General features: G+C 34.9%; 1 protein-coding gene across 2 annotated transcripts in view; it reads right to left on the bottom strand.

The window, feature by feature from the left end:
- Positions 1–23442, bottom strand: part of IQGAP2 (IQ motif containing GTPase activating protein 2) — a 323406-nt gene that overhangs the window by 253593 nt on the left and 46371 nt on the right. For both annotated transcript variants that reach the window (XM_074282311.1, XM_074282312.1), the window contains exon 2: positions 10402–10501. In XM_074282311.1, coding sequence (XP_074138412.1) covers positions 10402–10501 — 100 coding nt within the window. The remainder of the gene's footprint in view (positions 1–10401; positions 10502–23442) is intronic.

Genomic DNA, 23442 nt, shown 5'->3' with positions numbered 1-23442 from the left:
TCATCAGTGCTATGGCAACTCTTCAAGGCTGTATGTGGCTTTGGCCTAATGTACACATCTTCCTATTCAATCATCCCTGTGATGAAATTTCCCACCCCATTCCTTTGGTGGGAATTTTGTCCATTACTCCAATTGAATATAAAAAAAGTATCTGATTTTCTAAAATGGGTCCCCGCTCTCATCAAACATCTTTAAATGAACATTAGATTGCCACTTTTCAAATATTTTTAATGGATTTTTTTTTTAAGTGCAAGTTGAACTAATTAGATGTGGAGGACAATTCTGACTAAGATTAGTGATCCCAAAAGTATCTTGCCTTCATTAAACTAAGAGGAAATAGAATTTTTGCATTTCTGTCCAATTTAAGGGACTAATATAAAGTCAGATGAGGCTATATCAATGAAACTAGAACAACTTCAGAATCCTAGAATAAAAATCAATGGAGTTGGAACAGAACGAGTTTAGTAACTCAGAAGCCTTGTTAAGAAAGCTATCCCTCACACTTTTTCCTGGACGCTGATGTTTAAGTTATACCTTCTGCCACAGACAGTTCAGTGCTGACCACGGACAATACTGAGTATAAAAGCTATGTACTAGAATGGAGTTTTAAAATCCAGGATAAGCTTTTAAATTCCAGTTCTTAAACCTAAAGTCAGAATTATTATAACGGGGAATGACCAGGATTCCTCAATTCTCATTCTACTCCTTAATAAGAAAAATCTAAATTTCATATAATTTCTTAAAGAAAAAAAAAAAAAAAGAGAGAGTTAGGAGTTGTTAATTTTCCATACTAAGAACAAATTCAAGATTTCCTTATAAGTGAATTTCAACTCTTTTTTGGACCTTTTTTCTCCAGTGACTGACACATAGTAGACATTTAAATAAAGGTTTATTCAGTAACAGCAAGGTAGTGTTTTGATTAACTATAATAGAAATCACTCTTCTGAAGCAATACAGTGATCTAAGATAATTTCAATAGACTTGGGATAGAAAATCCCATCCACATCCAAAGAGATATTTATGTAGAGTGAATGCATTTCTAAATATACGATTTTTTATTCTTTTTTCTCATGATTTTTCCCTTTTGTTCTGATTTTCCTTTCACAAAATGACTAATATGGGAATAAGTTTAAAATGATTGTATATGTATGACCTATATCAAATTGTCTTGGGGAGCAAGGAGAACTCAAAATCTTTACAAAAATAAATGTTGAAAACTATTTTTACATGGAATTAGAAACAAAAAATACTATAAAGTAGAAAAAATAGGTGTTTATTAATACTAATCAATACTTGTACTGAAGGCTTTTACTAAGGTAGAAAATGGGCATACTGAGACAAAAGTGATAATGGCAGAAGGCAGACAACACAAGTCTAGTTAGAGTTCTATCCTAACTTTTTTTTAGCTAATAGACCTTAGACAAATTGCAAGACCTACTCTGAGCATTTCAGTTTCCTGTTACAAATAGGGTGGGAGAGAGAGGAAACCTGCTTTTTCTACATCATGAAGTTGGTAATGAGGATGAAAAGAGACAGTAATATATGGGAAAGCATTTTAAACACTCTGAACTGCTACATAAATGCAACTTCTTATTATGAATTTGCTCTGTGGCCACTGCCTGAAAGTGTTTCTCCAGTGAATCCTCCTTGCAGTTGTTCTGACACTTGAATTGATATAAGCTTTATGTATCACAGCATGAGGCAGCATCTGGTGCAGAGGTTCATACAGGAAGGAAGAGACTTCAAAAGATAAGAATGGCCAAATAACACTGGAGTTTCAAGGGAAAAGCAAAGCAATCTTTCACATTAGTCATAATAATGGCAGAACCAAAAGGCAACTGATGAATAGAATGCAAAATAATAAGATTATGCCCCAATAATCAGGAGGAAACAGAAGAAAATCTCCCTCTCAGAGAAGCCTCTTCTTTAGAAAAACTAAGAGTCCAGACAATTTTTTAAATCACTTTTTTTTCATAAGGGACCCAATAATAAATTTACTTTACATTAAAAAAAGTTCCATTCAGAATATATACGTTTCATCCCAATAGGAGTGAAAGAGGGACTTGGAAATATGCACAAGGTAAGCCAAACAGTAAGCCAAAGCTAAAGTAGAAAGTATAAAGACACAAAGAATTTACCCATAAAGACTCTGGAAATCAGGAATTCCATTTCAATTTAGAAAAAAGAAGTCCAAAATGCACATTTGAATTCAAACATATGTTCAACCTGGAATATATCAATATTATTCCCTTCCCTTCTTCTCCTCCTTCCTTTTCCCCTCCCTCCTCCTATTATTTTGGCTTTGAAGAGCATGAGGAAAAATGGAATCTTCTGGATCAATTATCAGTTGCAGAATCTGTCTTTTCCTGGTTATATTCATTTTCCTCAATAAGTTGAAAGTGTATAATGAACCATACTAAAAAAGGTGTGCTTGGATCAACCTGTATACACCTGACTAACAAGTGCACCTGCTTCCCACACACCCAAAGCTTGTGCATACAGGTTAACAGAATGTACTGTGCCTCTGCAAAGAAAACAAATGGAAAGGCTACAGGCCACAGCAGGTGGGTAAAAGAATTTCCCAACTATGTGAGCATCACCCTAGGCTCAACTGAGGGAAACTACGAAACTTCCAGTCTGTGAATCAAATGAGAGATGGCTGGATCTGTTTGGCAATCTTTGACCTCTCACTGTCTTTAGCTCCCCACATTTAGCCAAAAACCACTGTGTTGTTCTTCACAACACTGGTTTGTATCTATTTCTCCCCCTCCACCCCCACAGCAGAATCCTTGGTCTTCTCTCAATTGGATCATAGCAACTAATTCCCTGCTGCTAATGCCACTCCCTCACTATTTTCCTAATCCATCAATGTCAATTGTCCTTTTTAATATCCTGCAAAGAATCCTCTTAAAGTAAATTTACTCTCTGCTTGGTCAAACTGGACTTAACTTATTCTAATCTCCTCCAGCTATTTCCTCTTCCTTTATTCCTAGTATTCGAAGTCCAGTTTGATTCTAAGCTATTAGACTCATCCTGCTTGGCCTTAGTGGACACAAATCAGAACTGATAAGCAGAAGTTATAAGGAGACATATTTTGGCACAGGAGGAGAAAATTGCTAATAAGTAGACCTATCCCAAAATAGAATTCATTTCCTTAAAAGGTTACTTTTTCATCATTTAACTCATTAAGCAGAGGTTGGCTGACCACTTATTTTCAATGATTCTCAGTTAATAATTGACTTATATGATCTAAGGCTCCTTCTGACATGAAAATTTTATATTTTTCCTGCTTTACATTCTATTACCCCCTGCCTTATCTCCCTTCCTTCAGCAATATAGAACAACACTACCCAAATATATTTTTTAATTTATTTCCTATGCCTTTGCTTCCTCCATCTGGAGTAGACTCTTCACCAATAACATAATAACCCTCATTTTATCTTATTCTATGCATCCTCAAGGCCCAGTTCCAATACTATGTACTCCGATTCCTGGCCCAACTCACCCCAATTTGGTCTCTCCTTTCTCTGAACTCCTGCAACATTTTCTTCAGGTAGATCACAGCAATCCATGTCACCACCAATTTTTTACTGGTTACACACACACATACACACATATCTTCTCCCTACTATAACCTCTCTACAAGGCCTTATTGCCTTATCGTAGTTAAATATTTTTATCTCCTCAGAGACAGAATTTAAGAAGCATTTGGTCTTGTCATTAGCTTGTAAACTTCTTTGAGAGTAAGGACTGAATTTGAGCTACCAGTAGAACATCCAGTACCTGTTTACTTACAGTGCAGTAATCAATAACTGCAGAATTAAAGTCCTGTCAAAGATCCTCCTGTCTAAAGAGAATGTCAAATACTAGACAAGCAGTACTAGATTTGCATTAAGATATCAGTTCATCTCATGCAATCATACATTTAGCACAGAATATGCCTGAAACTGAAGCTAATGGGATAATCATTTTCTGGAACAGCCTTGAGTTTTGCCTTTCCAACTTTTTTACACATGGTTTCCCTTTATGTACTTTGTGCTACAGCCATACTGGCTTGCTTATTGCTTTTCCACCCTCAACTTTCCCTCTTCTATCATGCCAGATCTTTTCACTGGCTATTCTGTCATACCCAGGATGCTTTCTTCCTCTTCTCCACTTGCTGACTTCCTTCTAGGCTCAGCCCCAGTGCCACCCTCCTGAGGAAGACATTTCTGGTTCTCCTAGTACCCCAGTCTTCTCTATTTAATTTGCATATAGCATGTTCATATTTACATATATACAAGCATCTCTCTCATTATGAGAGAGGACTCTCTCCTTGAGGACAAGAAAAATTTTGCCTTTGTATGCCCAGCATTTACCTTAGTTTCTGGCAAATACTATAAAGACAAGACAATAGTCTTGATCCTCAAAGAGCTTATATTTTAATGAGAAATGTTGATAAATGTATGCACATTAACATAAGTAAACACACACACACACATGCAAATTCTTGTCTCCAACTATTACTGGCTATAGAAAGTCTTTGACTGTCAAAGTACTTCACATGAATACTTGCCTACATGCAAGTGTCTTAGCCTCTCTGAGCCTAAGCTTCCTCACCTGTAAAATGTATTTCTATACCAAAATTTTCATAATAGCACTGTTTGTGATAACAAAGAATGGCAAACAAGTAGATTCCATCAATTTAAAAATGGCTGCTTAAAAAAAAAAACTGATATTAGAAAGCAATTTTTTTTAGTAAGAAATTATGAGCATGAGAAATTTGGAGTCATATAAAGAAAATGTTTATGGGTTTATACATGATGAAATAAGAAGAAAGAAAAATATACACAATGACGAACCATGTAAAGGAAAAGAGTGACTTTTCAAAGAAGATAGAGTGTAACATAACTCCATCCTATATGGTGGAGAGGTAAGGAGCTACTAGGACAGAATGGTGACCATGTATCAGATTCAGTCACTATGTCAGGTAACTTTGCTTACTCCTTTGTCACAAGAGAAGCTCAGTCTGGAGAAAAGAAGGAATTCTCTGTAGCCCAGCTTCTTTAAAATTGTTTTCAAGTCCATATGGAGTCTCAATGGAATGTGGGGGGAAGTCACAAAAATGTGATTTATCATTAGCAAATGTTTAATTTGTATACCTACTTTACAAACCCATATACGTGGATCCACATAAAAATTTCTAGGGCAAAATGGGTTCATGAGTAGAAAAAAGTTTTAAAAGCCCTGCTCTAAACTTGGTTATGTTATGACTAACATAAAGGCAAAAATCAACAAAATATGTTTAAAATAAAACAAAATGGGTATAGCAGTAATAAAAAACATCTACACCTCATCAAACTGCTGCAAAGATCAAAAGATCATGTTTGGAGTGTACTTTGAACATCTTAAAATGTCAGGTATTCTGATGCTACTATTAAGAGGCTAAAAGTATTTAGGTATGCAACTATTAACATTGTTTCCAGGCTGATATCAGGGTTTCCCACAAAATATTTCCTCAAAGGCAACAGAATTCTCCCAAAGTACTGAACAATTCAGTGTTAAGCAACCTTCTAAGTTCATGTGTTTCCTTAGAATCCAATTATTCTAAATGTCTAAAACTTTTCTTTTTCTCTAGCTTGGCTGATTCATTTCTAGTGAAAGCTGAAGTTTGAGAAAAGGTCTGATCAATGAGGTGTCCTTTCCCTATCTGGGTTGTAAGCACCAGCACAAAGGGGAATCACACAAGGGTTTTGTATTTTTTCCAGGGCACACACAAAACACTGCTCTAGACTCACTAATATGGAGAAATGCTTGGCTTGGGTACAAGAGTCCCTTGAAGGAGATATTTCTAAACTGCTTTTATTTCTACTAACAATTCCAACACTAAGGGTAGGGGTTCTTTTTGTTGTTTTTAGGAGGAAAAGAGGACAGAGAAAGGAAGCACAGTAAGAGAAGAAGGTTTGTGTTTTCCCTTTCCTTAAAAATTGAGTAAAAATATCATGTTACAGGAACTCCTCTCTGGAGACATAATCACAGCTCCATTCATAACTACTTGCTCAACTGTGATTTGCAAAATCCCTTTGCAATCCTTGCCAAGATTCCCTCTTCTGTTCTCTGAACTTCCCACTAACAATTTGCTTTAATTCCACAGCACAGAGTTTCCAAAAGAAAAACCTCTATTTATAAAAATTTGCCCACGTTGTCCTAAAGAACTAAGGAATAAATACAATTCCAAGTTTAATATATATTGGACTACTTGCTTTCTAGGGGAGGGCATGGGGGAAGGGAGGAAAATTAGAACACAAGTTTTTGCAAGGGCTAATGTTGAAGAATTGTCCATGCATATGTTTTGAAAAATAAAACGCTTTAATTTTTAAAAAAAGGAATAAGTACAATTTCATTCTTTCCATTTATTTTGTACAGAATAACTTGCAATTGACAATGGTATCAATCGTTTTTGGGAAAATAACTTCTTTGTTCTAATAGCACAGTTTTGCTGCATTAAAGGTTGGTGGGGTTTTGTTTTGTTTGTTTTGGTCAATAGAAAGAACTTTTCAAAAACACAAGCATGACAAACTCGTCTGCCAAGTCCCATTTCAGCAAAGAAACAACAATGAGCTGTCGAGGAGTTTCCTGAGTAAAAAAGCTAGAAATCTCCTTCTTTAGTATCATTAAAAGCTTTCTTTGAGGTAGAAGGAGAACACAAATAAACAGCAAACAGAATACATTTCTTATCAGAAAGATGTGGCTAAAGTTTTAGGATGAAATGGTCCTCTACCTAAGGATTATTCAAATGCTACAACAGTATGACCCACAGAATTCTAGCAGGTTATTCCCACTTATAAAGGCATTCAATAAGTCCTGGTAAGAATAGTATGTTTCCTGGTCAACAGCTAACAAAGCATATTCAGAGAGGTTCAAATGATATCAAAAAGTTCATCACCAGAAGTTTCTGGCTACAGAAATCCATTTCTGGCAATCTACTTAATTGTGGAAAAGTTGCAACCTGCATTAGTACCCCTCTTATTTGTCCTGAAATTACCCCCTTTCTGTTTTAAAACATGTTCTCTGTGGTTATCATATTCTGGAGTTCACTGTTAAATGTAAATTACCATAAAACTTTTAAAGTTTTAAAAATGAATGTTTAAAATTGTTTTTACATGTAATTGGGGAAAAATAAAATAACAAACATTTAAATAGTCAACATCAAAATTAAATAAAATCAAAACAACATTATTTAATTATTAAGTAAAATCAATATTAATACAACTATACTTTCATAATTTTAAAAACTTTGATCATAATTATTAATCATGTCTTAGCTATCGAGCTTTCTTCAGACCAAAATTTTCATCATGTTCTACAGAAGTGACTTTCAATGACCCAGCATCATCTTAGCTGCCTTTCTCAAAATATCAAAAAATGCTTTGATTGTAAGAACCTAAATGGGAACAATTACACATAGTCTGACTATACATAACCCTTATTAAATCATAGAGTTGAAACTACATTCCGACTCTTCTCTTCAACGTTCATCTATAAACTTGCCTCATCTAAATTCTTTGTTAAAGCTCTTTCACAATGTTCTTGGGTATTGAGAAAATCCCCTCTAAATGCCAAACTCTAAGTCTTATTCTGTTTTCTATTTTCCTTTCATACTGGCAGCCCTGGATTGGCTCCCTTGCTTGCTGAGGGGGGTGGAGGTATCTACAGGAGTCTGGGGTTACCTGTGCTATACCCAAGTAAAAGAACACTCTCTTCCCTTCTCTTCCTCTCTCTCCCCCCTCCCTCATACACATACAAATAAAAACCTGATACCTTTCTAAATGAAAAAATGTAACAGGATTTTGAATACATTTTGAAAGTTAAACTTACGAGTCATAATTAAAATGACATAATTTGTATCATAATAGTATATTTGTTTTGAAATATATATATATATATATGTAAAGTATATTATGTGGGGAAGAATATTTTCATCTCTTCCGCACTTTCTACTAAAACACAAAAATCAAGCTTTTAATAATTCTCGTTATCTAACTTTTAAGGCAACAATCCCTTCTCCAATATAAAAAACATATTTTTAAAAAAGAGTCTCACAAAAAAGAACTGCCAATCAAGATGCATTGTCCAAGTGAAAGTCTCTTAGAAATTTAAAAAAAATTATTTGAGAAAGTAATTAGAGCTTTAGGAAAATCATCTTTGCACTGCCCTCTGACAAAGTTAAAGATGAAACCTTGAGGCAAAAAGAAATGTACTAACCATGTATAGGGCACTGCATATATTTCTACAACTGATTTAAAAAAAAAACAAAAAAACCCTCAGCTTTCCAGATAGCAATTTATCATTGCAAGTAGTAGGTAATAACAAGAGCTAAGAGTACTTTCTGTTTTATTACCTCCATAGAAGAAAAGACCAGAAAATTTTTGGTTTTCATTTGCAAAAGTGTCCTTTGTACAGTACAATTTGCCACCAAATCACAGTATGTAAGTGGCTATTTAACTCCATATACTAATTTGTCACATAAATACCAGGTGAAAATCAAAGTTCTCCTGGCTTCCTTGATAAAAGGTACTAAGTACACATACTTTGATGGTCATCACTTTCTCATAGGACAACTAGCACGCACTTAGAAGTCCAAATAGATCACTTTTACTCTAAGAAATATCTATATGCTTACTTAGTAGCCACAGATAAGCAAGTTTAGAAGAATAATGAACTAATCTCCCTACAAGTAGGAAGTCAATCCCTGGTATTACAACAGAAGACAACATGTGGGACAATTTTTCATGGTTCTAGAGTTTGGTTATTTTTTCTTTCATTCATTTTTATTTGCTGGTTGGTTAATAGGGACTGGAGAAGGGCAGGAAAAAGTGAGGAAGAACGTAAAAATAATTTGCTACTGCTTTCATACTGCCCACTATCATTAGGTTGCTAAAAGTACAAGCCAGATAGGGCAGGACCATTAACAAAGACAAGAAGGGTGGAGCAGAAGATAGCTCAAACAAATGATGATTAACTATGGGAGTAGCAGAAGATTCAAAAGAAATTCTACCAAACTTTATCAAACCTACCCATATTTTAAAGGACATAGGTTCTGCTTCTCTAAGATTAGTGTAGTTAAAAAAGGCCTTTGTCTCCTTATCTTAGTATAAAATCTGCACATTGCCTAATCAGAAGTTGGCTGGGCCCTGGATGAGGCTGATTTTCTGGGAGCAGTTATGACTGCAGCTTCATTTCCACTAGCCAGACATAGAGGGGAAGAGAACTCTAGTATTAATCTGGGGTCCATGCACTTGTTCTCTTTAATATTTTGCTAATTATATTTCAATATGCTTAGTTTTGGCAAGGTACAATAGCACACACTTGAAATTCTTACTCCTGTGGGAGACTGAGACTGGTAGATAGATTGAGTTTGGGATTTCTGAGCCAAACTGTAGGGCTAAAGCCAACAGGGTGACTACATTAAATCCTGAAATAGTGTAGTGAACCCCAGGGAGAATAGGAAGCTACCAAACTGACAGAAAAGGATGAACTGGCCCAGATGGAAACAGAACACATCAAAGTTTCTGTGCTCATCAACAAGGGGTCCATTGATAGCTATAGCACTTCCATCCTGGTAAAGACAGAGAGACCTAGTCTATGATGGGATGGGACGCAACATAATATAACACAACTCAATTACAACACAAATACAAATATAATTCAACAAAACATGTCATTTCCTTTGTAACCTTTATATTTTGTTTTATTTATTTAAAACTTTTCTAGTAAGAAGTACAAAGGCTTTTTCAGACTACCAAAGGGATCCTTGATATAATCTTTTTTTAAAATCCAAACTTTGGTCTACTGGGCAGCAGTGAAACGGGATATATACTTCTTATGCTCTTCCTATAAGAGGTCAATCACAAAGATTTATATACAAATCAACAAATCCTAGAGTTAGGCGAAAGACTTTGTCCTTGAGATCCTTGACTTCCACAAAATAACTGAAGGATTTTCTCATAGTCACAGGAGGCTACTAGCTACCCTTTTCTGAGACATGGATTTGTCTGGCCTATACATTTATATTTAACAGGAAGGAGAAAGGCTGAGGTCACAAACCATGTCCCTCTCTGACCTACCCAGAAGGTCAAAAAAAAAAAAAAAAAAAAAAGTATTGCTAATAATTTCTGATCTGGTTTATGTCCTACCTTAAAGCATGGCCACATCTAAGTTATCCCAAAAAGGAGAGATTACATTCTTTACATAAGTTTTCTATAAGAGACAAGTTATAGCCCCTTCGGAAACTTCCTCATGATTAACACTGAATAACTGTGAATGGATCAACACAATTTGAAAATTCTTGTCGGAATTTTCACACACACACACACACACACACACACACACACACACACACACACACACACAAGAATTTACCTTTTGGCTTCCTCTAGATGGCACAGATACTCATATGCAATGTTCTGACGCCTCCTCTCATCCATTTCTTCTGCAGAAAGCCTTTCATCATCCACAATAGCTATAAAGACATAAAACATAAACTAAATCATACTTTAAATTTAAATGCAAAGTACTATTGACAATTTGTTTTCAAAAATATGCTTTGTTGCTCTGATCCTAAATAGTCAAAGACCGACTACTGATAATCTAACAATGTTCATAAGATTTCCATTAAAATTTTGTAGCATTGGGGCTGCTAGATGGTACAGTCCCAGTCCTGGAAGAAGAAAACCTGAGTGTAGATCCCGGGCCTCCTGTGACCCCAGGCAAGTCAATTAACTCCATTGCCTTCCCAAAAAATTTAAAAAGGAAATTTCATAGCATTTTGGTTCCAAAGAGCAGGGCAAATGCTGAGTGTATTGTTGTTTAGTTGTTTTTTGGTCATATCTAACTTTTTGTGAGCCCATGTGTGGGTTTTCTTGGCAAAAGTACTGGAGTAGTTTGCTATTTCCTTCTACTATTAATTTTACAATTGTGGAAACTGAGACAGACAGGATGAAGTGACTTTCTCGGGATCATAGCTAGTAAGTGATGGAGACCAAACTTGAATTGAGGAAGATGAGTTTTCCTAACTTCAAGCCCAGAACTTTATCCATTGTACCACCTTTTTGTTTCTGTACCTATCAGAGAAAAATTCATCTTCACAAAAGCTTTGCCACAGGAGCTGAAGGAGGATTTAGTTAATTAACTTATGCTACTATAAAAGTGGATGGGACTTGTTAATAGTTAAGGATGGGACCTGTGGTTTCAAAGGCATAAAGAACTCACAAGTGAGAAAATTTCTTCTACCAGTACAGATTGGCACTTTTTCTAATTTATAGTCTTGGCTACAACAACCCTGAGAGATAGGTCCAGTGATTATCATAGTTTACAGGTGAAAAAGATGAAGCAGGAAAATTAGATGATCTGCCCAGGATCACATATGCATTACCAGGCTAGACTTCAGCCTAGACTTTGCTGGTTTACATATTAATTCTCTTTCTACTTACTATATTACACCTCCTCTTAACAAAATAATGGTTAATAAACCTAAGGACATAAATTTAGAACTAAAAGGGCACTTGTAGGTCAGTCCTTTTGCCCATGAAGAAATGAAGGACCTAAACTGAGTAGTTAAGCTTCAACAACAGCATAAGACTTTGAAGGGGCCCTATTTGGACAATTTAAGAGTTACGCTATTAGTTCATAAACTGGAAGGCAAGGACTTCATTTCTTTTTTTTTTTTTTTTTCCCCTGAGGGTTAAGTGACTTGCACAGCTAGGAAGTGTTAGGTATCTGAGACTAGATTTGAACTGGGCTCCTCCTGAATTCAAGGCTGGTGCTCTATTCACTACGCCACCTAGATGCCCCGCAAGGACTTTATTTCTGGTCTGCATAGTCTCCTCAGAAAATACTTATTAAATGCTGTGGTACTTTAAGAAAAGATACTTTCAAATTTTTCTTTCCTTCAATGTTTTCTTTTAATTTCCTTAGGGAACGTCATTTCCTCAGGAAGTCAGTAAAACTCACACTTTGGGGACCAAAGTTGTGTTGTGATTTGATACAGTGAATATCTGGTTAGAAGCTTCCTAAACCAACATCCTCTACAAAGTATAATCTCAGAGGGTTGTATTGGGACGCTGAGAGATAGAGGATTTGCCCAGGGTTAGAGAGTCACTAGCAGTCAAACTTGAATTTCCTGACTCCACTACCCAAAGCTAACTCTTAATCTCCAATATATGCTTCTCATTTTTAATCCCAAAAAGAAATCTCTTCCCCTTCCGGATTCCCTATTTAAAAAAAAAAAAAAAAAAAAAAAAAAGTTAATTTTTTCCAGCCCTTGATATCTCTGTACTGAGCAAATGTTCAGCAGACCAGTAGCCACCAGGCATTATTTTTACCTTATTCTTTTCAATTTAATATAAAATCTAATAATGTACCTTCCTGTACTTGGGTCTCATTCAAATGTGCCTCAAACCTTACTTGTATAAAAGACATCTTTTCTTCCTTATGCTTTCTCCCTTGGGGGAGGATAAATCAGCTTCCAGATATTATTGTTCTGTAATAAATGACCAACAGGATGATTTCAGAAAGACCTGGAAAGATTTACATGAGCTGATGCTGAGTGAAATGAGCAGGACCAGGAGATCATTATATACCTCAACAACAATACTATATGATGATCAATTCTGATAGACATGGCCATCTTCAACAGTGAGATGAACCAAATCAGTTCCAATAGAGCAGTAATGAATTGAACCAGCTGCACCCAGTGAAAGATGGGAAATGACTATGAACATACATAGAATTCCCAATCCCTCTATTTTTGTCCGCCTGCATTTTTTTACTTCCTTCACAGGCTAATTCTACACTATTTCAAAGTCCGATTCTTTTTGTACAACAAAATAACTGTATGGACATGTATACATATATTGTATTTAACTTATACTTTAACATATTTAACATGTATTGGTCAACCTGCCATCTGAGGGAGGGAGTTGGGGGAAGGAGGGGAAAAATTGGAACAAAAGGTCTGGTAATCGCCAATGCTGTAAAATTACCCATGCATATATCTGGTAAATAAAAAGCTATAATAAATTTTAAAAAAAAATCAGCTTCCAGATTTGAGCAACTCAATGTATATATGCTAACCAATAAGGGACTACTCCCTTCCCTCCAGAAAGTTCCTGTCTTCCTCACATTCTTCATTAAAGCTGTTTTACATAAAAATTATGATAGGCTTGATGGATTCTGGGAAGATGGTAAAGGAAATTGGTAAATTTCAAGCTCTCCAAATTTCCCCCATAAATAGAACAAATTTGTCTCAGGGCAAACATAGATTGGTGAAAAAGGAACAGGGATACTCCAGATATAGCCAGAGAAGATCTGAAGAAAGAGTCAAAACTAGAGATTAACTCAAGTGAAATGCAAATACTTCTAGGCTATCTCCATAGAAACATCCAAAGTAAGGAGCCCTGGTGCTAGCTAGCTATGGCTGGAACCTCACCTCCTGACTCCATGGAGTCAGGTCTGAATCTGGGAAGACAGAGAACCTTGGCTGATTGGGAATGCCAGGTCCAGCTGTGCAGCTGAGACAGCTGGCTGCAAATACTTGCAGAAAGGTGGAACTCTTGGTCTGGGGATGCTGGTCAGAGGGGGTAGAGCTGAAGTGAAGCCAGAGGCACCATCCTCCTTCCCTCTGTACCCCAAGATGCTTACATTAATACCTCTTATTTAAAAAAGAAAGAACCCCACCATAGAAACCTACTTTGGGAACAGGGAAGACCAAGGTTCATTTTTAGAGGACACTGACTTTAAAAAAACCTCTATCCCAAAGAGTCATGTAAAATGGCTCACCGCCCAGAGAGAATTCATAGAAGAACTTAAAAAGAGACATTGAGGAAAAATTAAAAAAAAAAAAAAAAAATTAAAAAGTAAATAAAAAATAAGAAAAACAAGATTATGGAAAAAAAAGATTAAAATAACTCTGAAAATTAGAATTGGGCAAGGGGAAGCCAGTGAAGCTATGAGAGACTAAGAAAAAAATAAAACAGATTATAAAAAATAGAACAGTGTGAAACATAAGAAAAACAATAGATCTAGGGAACAGATAAAAAGGAGAAAATGTAAGAATAATTGGACTGCCTGAAAGTTGTGACCAAAAAAATAACCTTAAGGAGCAGCTAGGTGGTACAGTGGATAGAGCACCAGCTTTGAATTCAGGAGGACCGGAGTTCAAATCTGGTCTCAGACACTTAACACTTCCTAGCTGTGTGACCCTGGACAAGTCACTTAACCCCAGCCTCAGGGGGAAAAAAAAATCTACCGACTACCACAAGATTCTTTGTGGAAAACACATTAGGAACATTACTGCCAAATTTCAAACTCCAGGTCAGAGAGAAAATTTTGCAAGAAACAAGAAAAAAAAACAATTTGAATTTATTAGAACTACAATTAGAATTATAGAGGACTTAGCAGCAGCCACAACAAAAGACCACAGGGATCCTTATCTACTGACAATTAAAAGAACTAGACCTGTGGCCAAAAATATCATATCCAGCAAAATTATCTATAATATTGCATGGACATTCAACGAACTTACAGATTTTTGAGACTTTCTATCAATAAAACTCAAACTTAATAGAAAATTTTACATATAAAAGCTAATATCCAAAATCAATTTCAAAGAACTCAACATGGACAAATTTCAAAAGTCTTACAAAATACCTACAACCCATCAGGGAATTTCTTGGAGTTCCCTGTGTTATTGTTATAATGCCTTCCTTTCCCCATACCTAACAGATTGCTAGTAGCAATGGCATAACTATCCAAACAAAAATTTACCAGCAATGAATTTATTGTCTTTGTCATGTTGATGGTATATGATGGGATCTTAGAGTTGTTTTAATTTTTATTTCTTATTCTTAGAGATTTTGAACACCACCTCATGAAACATCAGTAAAACAAATTTTACTTAAAACTTAGAGATTTTAGAGATTTCAAATTAGAAAGAGATACAAATGTATCTTAGTGATGCAAGGAGGGTCTAAAATAGCCCAAATTGAAGACTGGTAGAGATGTAAGGGAGATAGACAGTAATGATATATATTTATGGAAATATGAGCCCTTTCTTATTTATTTATTTATTTAGTAGTTTTCCTGAGGCTGGGGTTAAGTGACTTGCCCAGGGTCACACAGCTAGGAAGTGTTAAGTGTCTGAGACCAGATTTGAACTCGGGTCCTCCTGAATTCAAGGCTAGTACTCTATCCATTGCGCCACCTAGCTGCCCCTGAGCCCTTTCTTATTTATTCTTGTTTATAGTAGGCTTACCTCAGGTATGACTCTCAGGTATATATATAGATACCAACCTTAAGTTACATTAAAAATTTGAATAATTTTAGAAATCTCTACTATTCCCAACCTTCCTTTCTCTTTAATATTTCCAACAACTTTTCTCATTTGAACCTTGTCTTTTAATACTTAGTTCCTCATTTTTAACATTCTGTTCTACTGGTTCAGTCAGCCCCTAAATATGGACATTGTGATCAGACGCTATCAAACTTCAAAAATCAGAAGTGAAATCTAATTGCCAACTACCTGCTCAAATTTGACAGTATTACTTCATCAGGTCACCTAAGTAAAGACCAAGCCATGTTCCTTCACTTGGCAGTCCTGTAAAAAGACTGATCAATGCTCATACGAGATCTTGTTCTCCCATTCCAGCTCAATTTGAAATAACTGTAAGATTTATTTTCATTTAAATAGACATACAAATCAAAATAAAAATAAAATTGATAACTACACACACACACACACAAACTTACAAGACATTGTGAATGCTTGCAAACATCTTTTAAATTTATATATAATAAGGGGCAGCTAGGTGGCGCAGTGGATAGAGCACCAACCCTGAATTCAGGAGGACCAGAGTTCAAATCTAGTCTCAGACACTTAACACTTCCTAGCTGTGTGACCCTGGGCAAGTCACTTAACCCCAGCCTCAGGGGGGAAAAAAAATTATATATAATAAGAGATAAGGACTTTAATATAGTAGCACAAACATGCATTGTTGTTGTTCAGTCCTCTCTTACTCTGTGATCCTATTTCTTGCCAAGATACTAGAGTGGTTTACTATTTCTTTCTTCAGCTCATTTTACAGATAAGGAAACTGAGGCAAACAGGGTTAAGTGACTTGGCCAGGATCATATAGCTAGTAAATGTCTTGAAAATGAGTCTTCCTGACTCCAGACTTGATACTTTAGGCATTTCCTATGTACATAATACGGCTATACTATCAATATTCCTGTCCTCAACTAAATGGTTATTCTCACCATATAATCACACTTCTGGTTATATTTTTTCACTGTGCATTACCTAATATAAGTCTTTTAGTGTTTCTTTGAACTCTCCAAATTTACCCTTCATTCAAAATCTATTTCATTCATGTGCCATAATTTGTCCAAGGCAGTGAAGTTTTTTGCTATTATAAACAGTATGCACAAAAAAGGATTTTTTTCCTGTCAATAATTCCCTTGGGTTATGGTCCCAGTCAGGATACCACTGAATCAAAAGATGGGAACATATATAGGAACAATTATATATAAAATAACTGACACCATATGGAGGGAAGGAGAAAAATTATGGAACACAAGGTTTTGCAAGAATAGATGTTGAAAATTATCTTTGCATATATTTTGAAAAATAAAAAGCTATTATTATTTAAAAACATATATTGTAACTTATTTTCAAAAAAATCATTTTAAAAAATACTACTGTTTATCATAGTCATATCAACAATTAATTTATTATCTTTATTATAGTAATATAGGATTATAATTATTTGCTAGCAATTTTTATCATTCAAAGGATCTTAGTATATCTCTCTCCAGAAATCATAAAACTTGACTTTATTTCACAAGGAAGAAATTAAAGATATGCCCATTGCTGCATACATTCCCTCTTCACTTTCCCTTATTCCAATCAGTACAAATTCTAATCTTTTGTTCACTAGAAGAGAATTCCATCTGTATAAGCAAAAAGAGTATATCTTTTTCTTCTGAAGGAAGAAATTTTCAGCTCAGCTGAAATTGATTCATTCACATGCAAGAATACTGAAATGTGCAAATATATTTCAAGAAGATACTATATTAGAAAATACTATATCACCATGTAGTCTTCATTTTCTTCCATTTTCTTAAATGAAATTGTCCTAAATCCAAGCCCATTTTTAATAAATTTACTTAATCAGGGTTTCCTAAAATGAGAGGGGCAAACAGGCAAATCACTATTACCAAGAACAGCATCCAATTTGGTGACTTCATTGACTTTTTTAAAAAGGGATAACTGATTTTTTTCACCCCTATGATGTTTATGAGTGTTTCTTTCCCCATTCCTGTTCTTTGTACTCCTTTTCCACTCAAGAACATAGTATTTAGAATTCCACATAAGTGATATAAGAAAACTATGTTCCCTATAAAACAAAACAAATCCTCACAGAAAGTCTTATTAGTTGAATAAGTTAGCTAATAAAGATGTTTTAAAACTAAACTCATTGTACGAAGATTAAATTATCAAACAACTTCATCATTTTGTAGGCAGTGAGTAAACTAATCGAGCCTTTGGTGAGAATGAAATAGCAATGAAGTTTGAAAAACATAGAATTTTTTAAAAATATGCTTCCTTTCCGAAATGGTATACCACCATGTACTATAATTGCAGTCTTCAATCATTTAATTTTATCTATCACCTCATTCCTCAAAAAAGGAAATGTTATATGTTTCAAAAATAAATTCTCAAAATGAAATTTATTTTTTAAAATTAGAAACATTCTAAATGAGGTTATTAGAAATGAACGCTAGCTATTTATTAAAAAGCCAAAGCTAAGAATATTTTATTTGTAAGAGAGACACTCTGAAATAAAAATAACAGAAGAATGAAACATCATCCCATACTAACTCTTTGCTTCTTCTTTCTCTCCCAAGGAAGATTGGAACAGAAAGGAAAATATAAAAGTGAGCAAACTTGGAGAATTTAGAACTGAAAAACAATGATATCAGACTGGGAACATTTAAGAATATTCATATTTCTGAGAACAACATGATAAGAAAATGCAAATAAATGCATTAAAAATAAAGAAAAATTAAACACATGCAGACCATATAAATATTAATTTCAAAGAAAACAAAAGCAAAAGATAAAACCTAAATGAAAACAATAATGATATAATGATATCCTGAATACTGGGTAGGACAGAGAACAAATAATGGAGAATAACTGAAAAAGAATGAAAATAACTGAAAAAGAATGAAAATAATGAAACAATATCCTCAAATTTCTGGGATCTAGCTAAAAGCAGTCAAAGGAAAAAAAAATTCTCTTTGGAAAGAGATATCTCTGTGGCTACAGAGATATGTAAGGAAATAGAAAAAAAAAAAATTTAACATACAGTTATCTTGAGTTCAAGTAACTAGATGTTGCTTGAAGGCAAATAACACCATGACACTGAAACAACAGGGGAAGAGGATAAGGTAGGAAGGGAGATCATGGTAATGGTGTGAAGATGGCCATGACACAGCACCATTAATGTGTTGCCCAGCCTGGAAATCACCATTCAGTAGGCCAAGGACCAGTTCAAGAACTGGAGCATAAGAATATAAGCAGGTGAAATGTGATCACCAACTCAGTAACATTTAAAACATAACAAAAGAAAAAGAAGATGCTACAGGATCAAAGAAAGGCAAGATGTCCCTTCCCAAAATGAGAACAGAATTTACAGCAAGGCCAGGAAATGTGACTTTAAAGAACCACTTTTCAAAAATGCTGTAGAATGATTTCCTATTCAAGTACAGGTGAGACCAGATGTTCTCTTAAGTCCATTCTAGCTCTTACCCTATTACAAAACTTTTCATCTTCATTGAGGTAAAATTTCGACAAATAGTTTTAAAAGATTTATTTTCCCACATGTAAAAGAGGTGACATTTATAGACTATTTATCCTGTTATTACAGAAGTAGAGTAGACGCAAAAAGGAACACAGCTGTATATAAGGAACTAGGAAAATGAAAAGAAGGCATTTAAAAAACCCAGAGAATATAAAAACCACACAGAATGAAGCAAGCCAATGAATGGAGTTATTTGATATTTGATATGCTATGGATTAATACCAGCTTTCTAAATTATTTCACAGCTACTAAATCTTAAATTTGTCACATGATCAAATACTTATCTAAACCAACTTTTCTTAAACTCATAGTTTCAATTATTTGCAATAATACCTATACATGAGTATTTATGTACTTCTTATATATGTGTGAATATGCATAAACAAATAAACATATGTGTATATACATGGAGAGGGTGAGGGAGAAACAAACAGACAGAGCCAGCCTCAAAGCCAGGAAGACCTGATAGATTTTTTATATGTATTGGCTGTGTGTACTGGGAAAATCATTTAACCTCTAAGCATTCTGTCATTGGTGTCAAACTCAGAATAGAAACTGATCCTTGAACACTGCATACTGACTTAGAAAACCACAAATTAACATTATCTGTATTATGTTTTTTCTGCTAAACATTTCCCAATTATATTTTAATCTGATTCACCCACTGATAATGAGTCTGACACCTCTACTCTAGAAAGATAGAACAAGAATTGTTATTTTTATATCTAGAATAGAGGCATCAAACTCATGGTCAGTGGGTGAAAAAGGTCCTGACTTGCATTAGTAAAGAGAATTTCCTCTCTGGGGAGTTCCCTATACCAATAAAATCATAGGTGCAGTCTCTATATTCCTATCTATATGTGCCATTCTGAAAAATTTGAGGCAATTTTTGTTATCAGGATTCTTTAAAAAAAGAAAAAAAAAGGAGATTTCAAGGGAATTGCAAGAAAATGGCAGGATGTCAGAAAATTGCTGTTCAAAACTTAAAATAATTACTCAAAGTGAATTTTAGAACAACAGAATTAATTGAAAATTGGAGTAAATCAGCTATCCATCATAAGACAACTTAGGAAGTCTTTAAGAAAGATCTGATCATAAGCACAGTATAGATATCATCAGTCAACAAATAGCAAGGCCTAAGAGTATTCACCTTACAAACTGTACAAGGGTCTTATGGTTTGTGGGGGGAAATTGTAGAGCTTCTCTATTGGTGCTGGATGGAGGGTCCAGGTGCATTTGTTAGATATGGTCCGAAGCTGAGGCTGTAGATAAGGAGAAGAGAGCACACTCCAGAGATTCAGTCTCAGAGAAGCAGGGTTCTGCTGGTTGTGGTCACTGGCAGGAGAATTAAGTCCTTGGTTCTGATTCCAGGATAGAGGGGCCAGCTGATACTTGCATGGCTGGGGGAACCACAGGGAGCCAGAGTATGGTAGCAGGGTTAGTACTCTTGATCATGACTCAAAGGTTAGAGAAAAGTACCAGAGGTCACTCATACACTAAAACATGAGAAGGAGTAGTCATTAGATCTGGCCTTTGGAAGAAACAAAAGCCAAAGAACCAAAGATAGAGCTCCGGGGAGTGGGGGGGGGGGGGGGGAGAAAAAAATATATATACATACATGAAAAACTTGAAGACTGAGATATTATTCCCCTCATGTTAAGAACAGAGACCGGGGCAGCTAGGTAGTGCAGTGGAGAGAGCACCAGCCCTGAAGTCAGGAGGACCAAAGTTCAAATATGGTCTCAGACACTTATAATTTCCTAGATATGTGACCCTGGGCAAGTCACTCAAGCCCAATTGCCTCAGCAAAAAACAAAAAAAAACAAAAAATCAGAGACCAACTCTAATATGAAGTAAACATGATTTTTAAAAAGAGAACAAAAACATATCACTAATATCAAAAATGAAAATTGTAAATATATCACTAATGATGACAAAATGAAAACAATTATTAGAAACTATTTTGCCCAATTACTTGCCAATAAATTTAACAACTTAAGTAAAATGGAAGAATATTTACAAAACTACAAATTGTCTAGATTCATAGAAAAGGAAATAGAATATCTAAATAAACCAATTTTAGAAAAAGAAATTGAACAGTCTATAATAGAGTTTCCTAAGGAAAAAAAATATCATCCGTTACAGAATGGCTGAATAAATTATTGTATATTAATGGAATATTATTGTTTTGTAAAAAATGATGAGCAGACTGACTTCAGAAAGGCCAGGAAAGACTTACAGGAGCTGATGCCAAATGACGCAAACAGAACCAAGAGAACATTATACACAGCAACAAGTCTCTTTTCAACAATGAGGTGATTCAGGGAAATCCTTTTATGAAATAAATATGGTATTGATACCTAAACCAGAAAGAGGTATAATAGAAAAGGAAAATTATAGACCAATTTCACTACTATATGTTGATGAAAAAAATCTTAATACTAGCTAGAAGACTACAACAATATATCACAAAAATTACATATTGTGACCAAGTGGTATTATTAACCAGGAATGCAGGGCTGGTTCAATCTAAGAAAAACTATTAATATAATTGAAATCAAAATAAATTACTGGAAACTATCTTTGTATGCATTCAGAAAAATAAAATGCCATTATTTAAAAAGTCATCATATTTCCCAAATAATAAAATGGTCAAAGTATAGGCAGTTTTTAGAAGAAGAAATCAAAGCTATCTATAGTCATATAAAAATGCTTAAAATCATTAGTGATTAGAAAAATGCAAATTTTAAAAAAACTTTGAGGTATCATCTCACACCTACCCAATTGGCTAAAATGATAGAAGGGGAGGGAGAAATGACAAATGGAAAAAACATGAAAAAATTGGGATATTAATACACTGTTAGTGGAACTGATAACTGATCTAAGTATTTTGGCAAGCAATCTGAAGTTATGCTCAAAGACTTTTAAATTTGTGTATTCCTTTTAACCCATCAGTATCACTATTAGGTCTGTTCCCAAGGTGATCAGGGTAAAAGGAAAAGAACTTGTGTTCTAAAATATTTATAGCAGATCTCTTTGTGGTGGCAAAGAACTGGAAATTGAGATGCCACCTTTCAACTGGGAAATGGCAGTTAGGATTTGAACTCAAGCCCTATGATTTTAGATCTCTTCCTATAGAGCCTATAATCTAGAAACACTAGCCATGCTGTTCAACTGTTAAACCAATACTAGGGACCAAGAAAACTATCACATGTGCTTTTCCTTTTAATTCCAAATTAATTTTTACAAATATGTCAAAGCAAGAAGCCAAATTTGAGCTTAAGTGCATATCTGGTGATTTAAGAAGGCCTAGAGAAACTTACAAGTACTGATGTTACATGAAGTGAGTAAAACCAAGAGAACATTGTATACAGAGGCAATAAGATTATGTGATCATCAACTCTGGTAGACTTGGCTCTTTTCAATAATGAGGTGATTAAGCCAATTCCAATGGACTTCTGGTGGATGGAGCCATCTTCATCCAAAAAGAAGACTGTAGAGACTGAATGTGGATCACAACATAGTATTTGCAACTTTTTTGTTGTCACTTGCTTGCTTTTTTTATTCTTTTCTTCTCATTTTTTCCCTTTTTGATCTGATTTTTCTTCTGTAGCATGATAAATATGAAAATATGTACAGACAAATTTCACATGTTTAACATATATTAGATATTTTCTAATCTGGGGGGGGGATTGAAGGAAGGGAGGGAGAAAAACTTGGAACACAAGGTTTTGAAAGGCTGACTGTTGAAAACTATGTATTTCGAAAATGAAATTTTGAAAAAGCTAATTTTTTTAAAAGCATATCTTGGAAAGAAATACAAAAAGCTGGTCCCTCTTAAGTAGACTTAACTTGTCAATAGAGGAAATTCTAGAGTAGCTGTGCTATCAATGGTCATTTTTATTTTATGTTAAAACCTCCAAGTAGTCCACAGCTCCTATGCCTGATCGCCTTCTGGGATGACCCCCCACAGAGTCAAAAGTTTTGCTTGTTGCCAAATCTCCTAAGTGATGTTTACCTAGTCCTTTCTTTTCAGTTAAAAAAAAAAAAAAATCACATTATTTAAAATATAAGACCAAATAACACTAATCTTAATTTTTAATGTCCCTTTGTGTCTGTTTATCAAATATCCATTGATGAGTAAGGTTATATATATCTGTGTAGGCTCTAGACACATAATGCTGATTTACTCTGCTAACCACAGGAGAGGGATAATGAATGATCTGACTTATGACCTCATTGGTATAGGAGACTCCAAGTGAAAAATAAGCTTGACCTCTGCAATTTACAATTTTAAGTGTTGCCGGTGGCACTAAGAGATTAAGTGATTTACCATGCAGGTAAAAGGTGCTACTTAAACCCTAGTCCTTTTGGTTTTGAGGCTGGCACTCCAGATATACTATACTGCCTCTCTGGTGATATTTGTTATTCAGTTGTCTCAGTCATGTCTGAGTCTTTGTGACCTCATTTTGGGGTTCTCTTGACAAAGATACTGAAGTGGGTTGCCATTTCCCCTTTCAGCTTATTTTATAAATGAGGA

This window comes from Sminthopsis crassicaudata, chromosome 1 (assembly GCF_048593235.1).
Source record: "Sminthopsis crassicaudata isolate SCR6 chromosome 1, ASM4859323v1, whole genome shotgun sequence".
NCBI lineage: Eukaryota > Metazoa > Chordata > Mammalia > Dasyuromorphia > Dasyuridae > Sminthopsis > Sminthopsis crassicaudata.
Note: the sequence above shows the minus strand (reverse complement) of the source record. Positions and strands in the feature narration are given on the sequence as shown.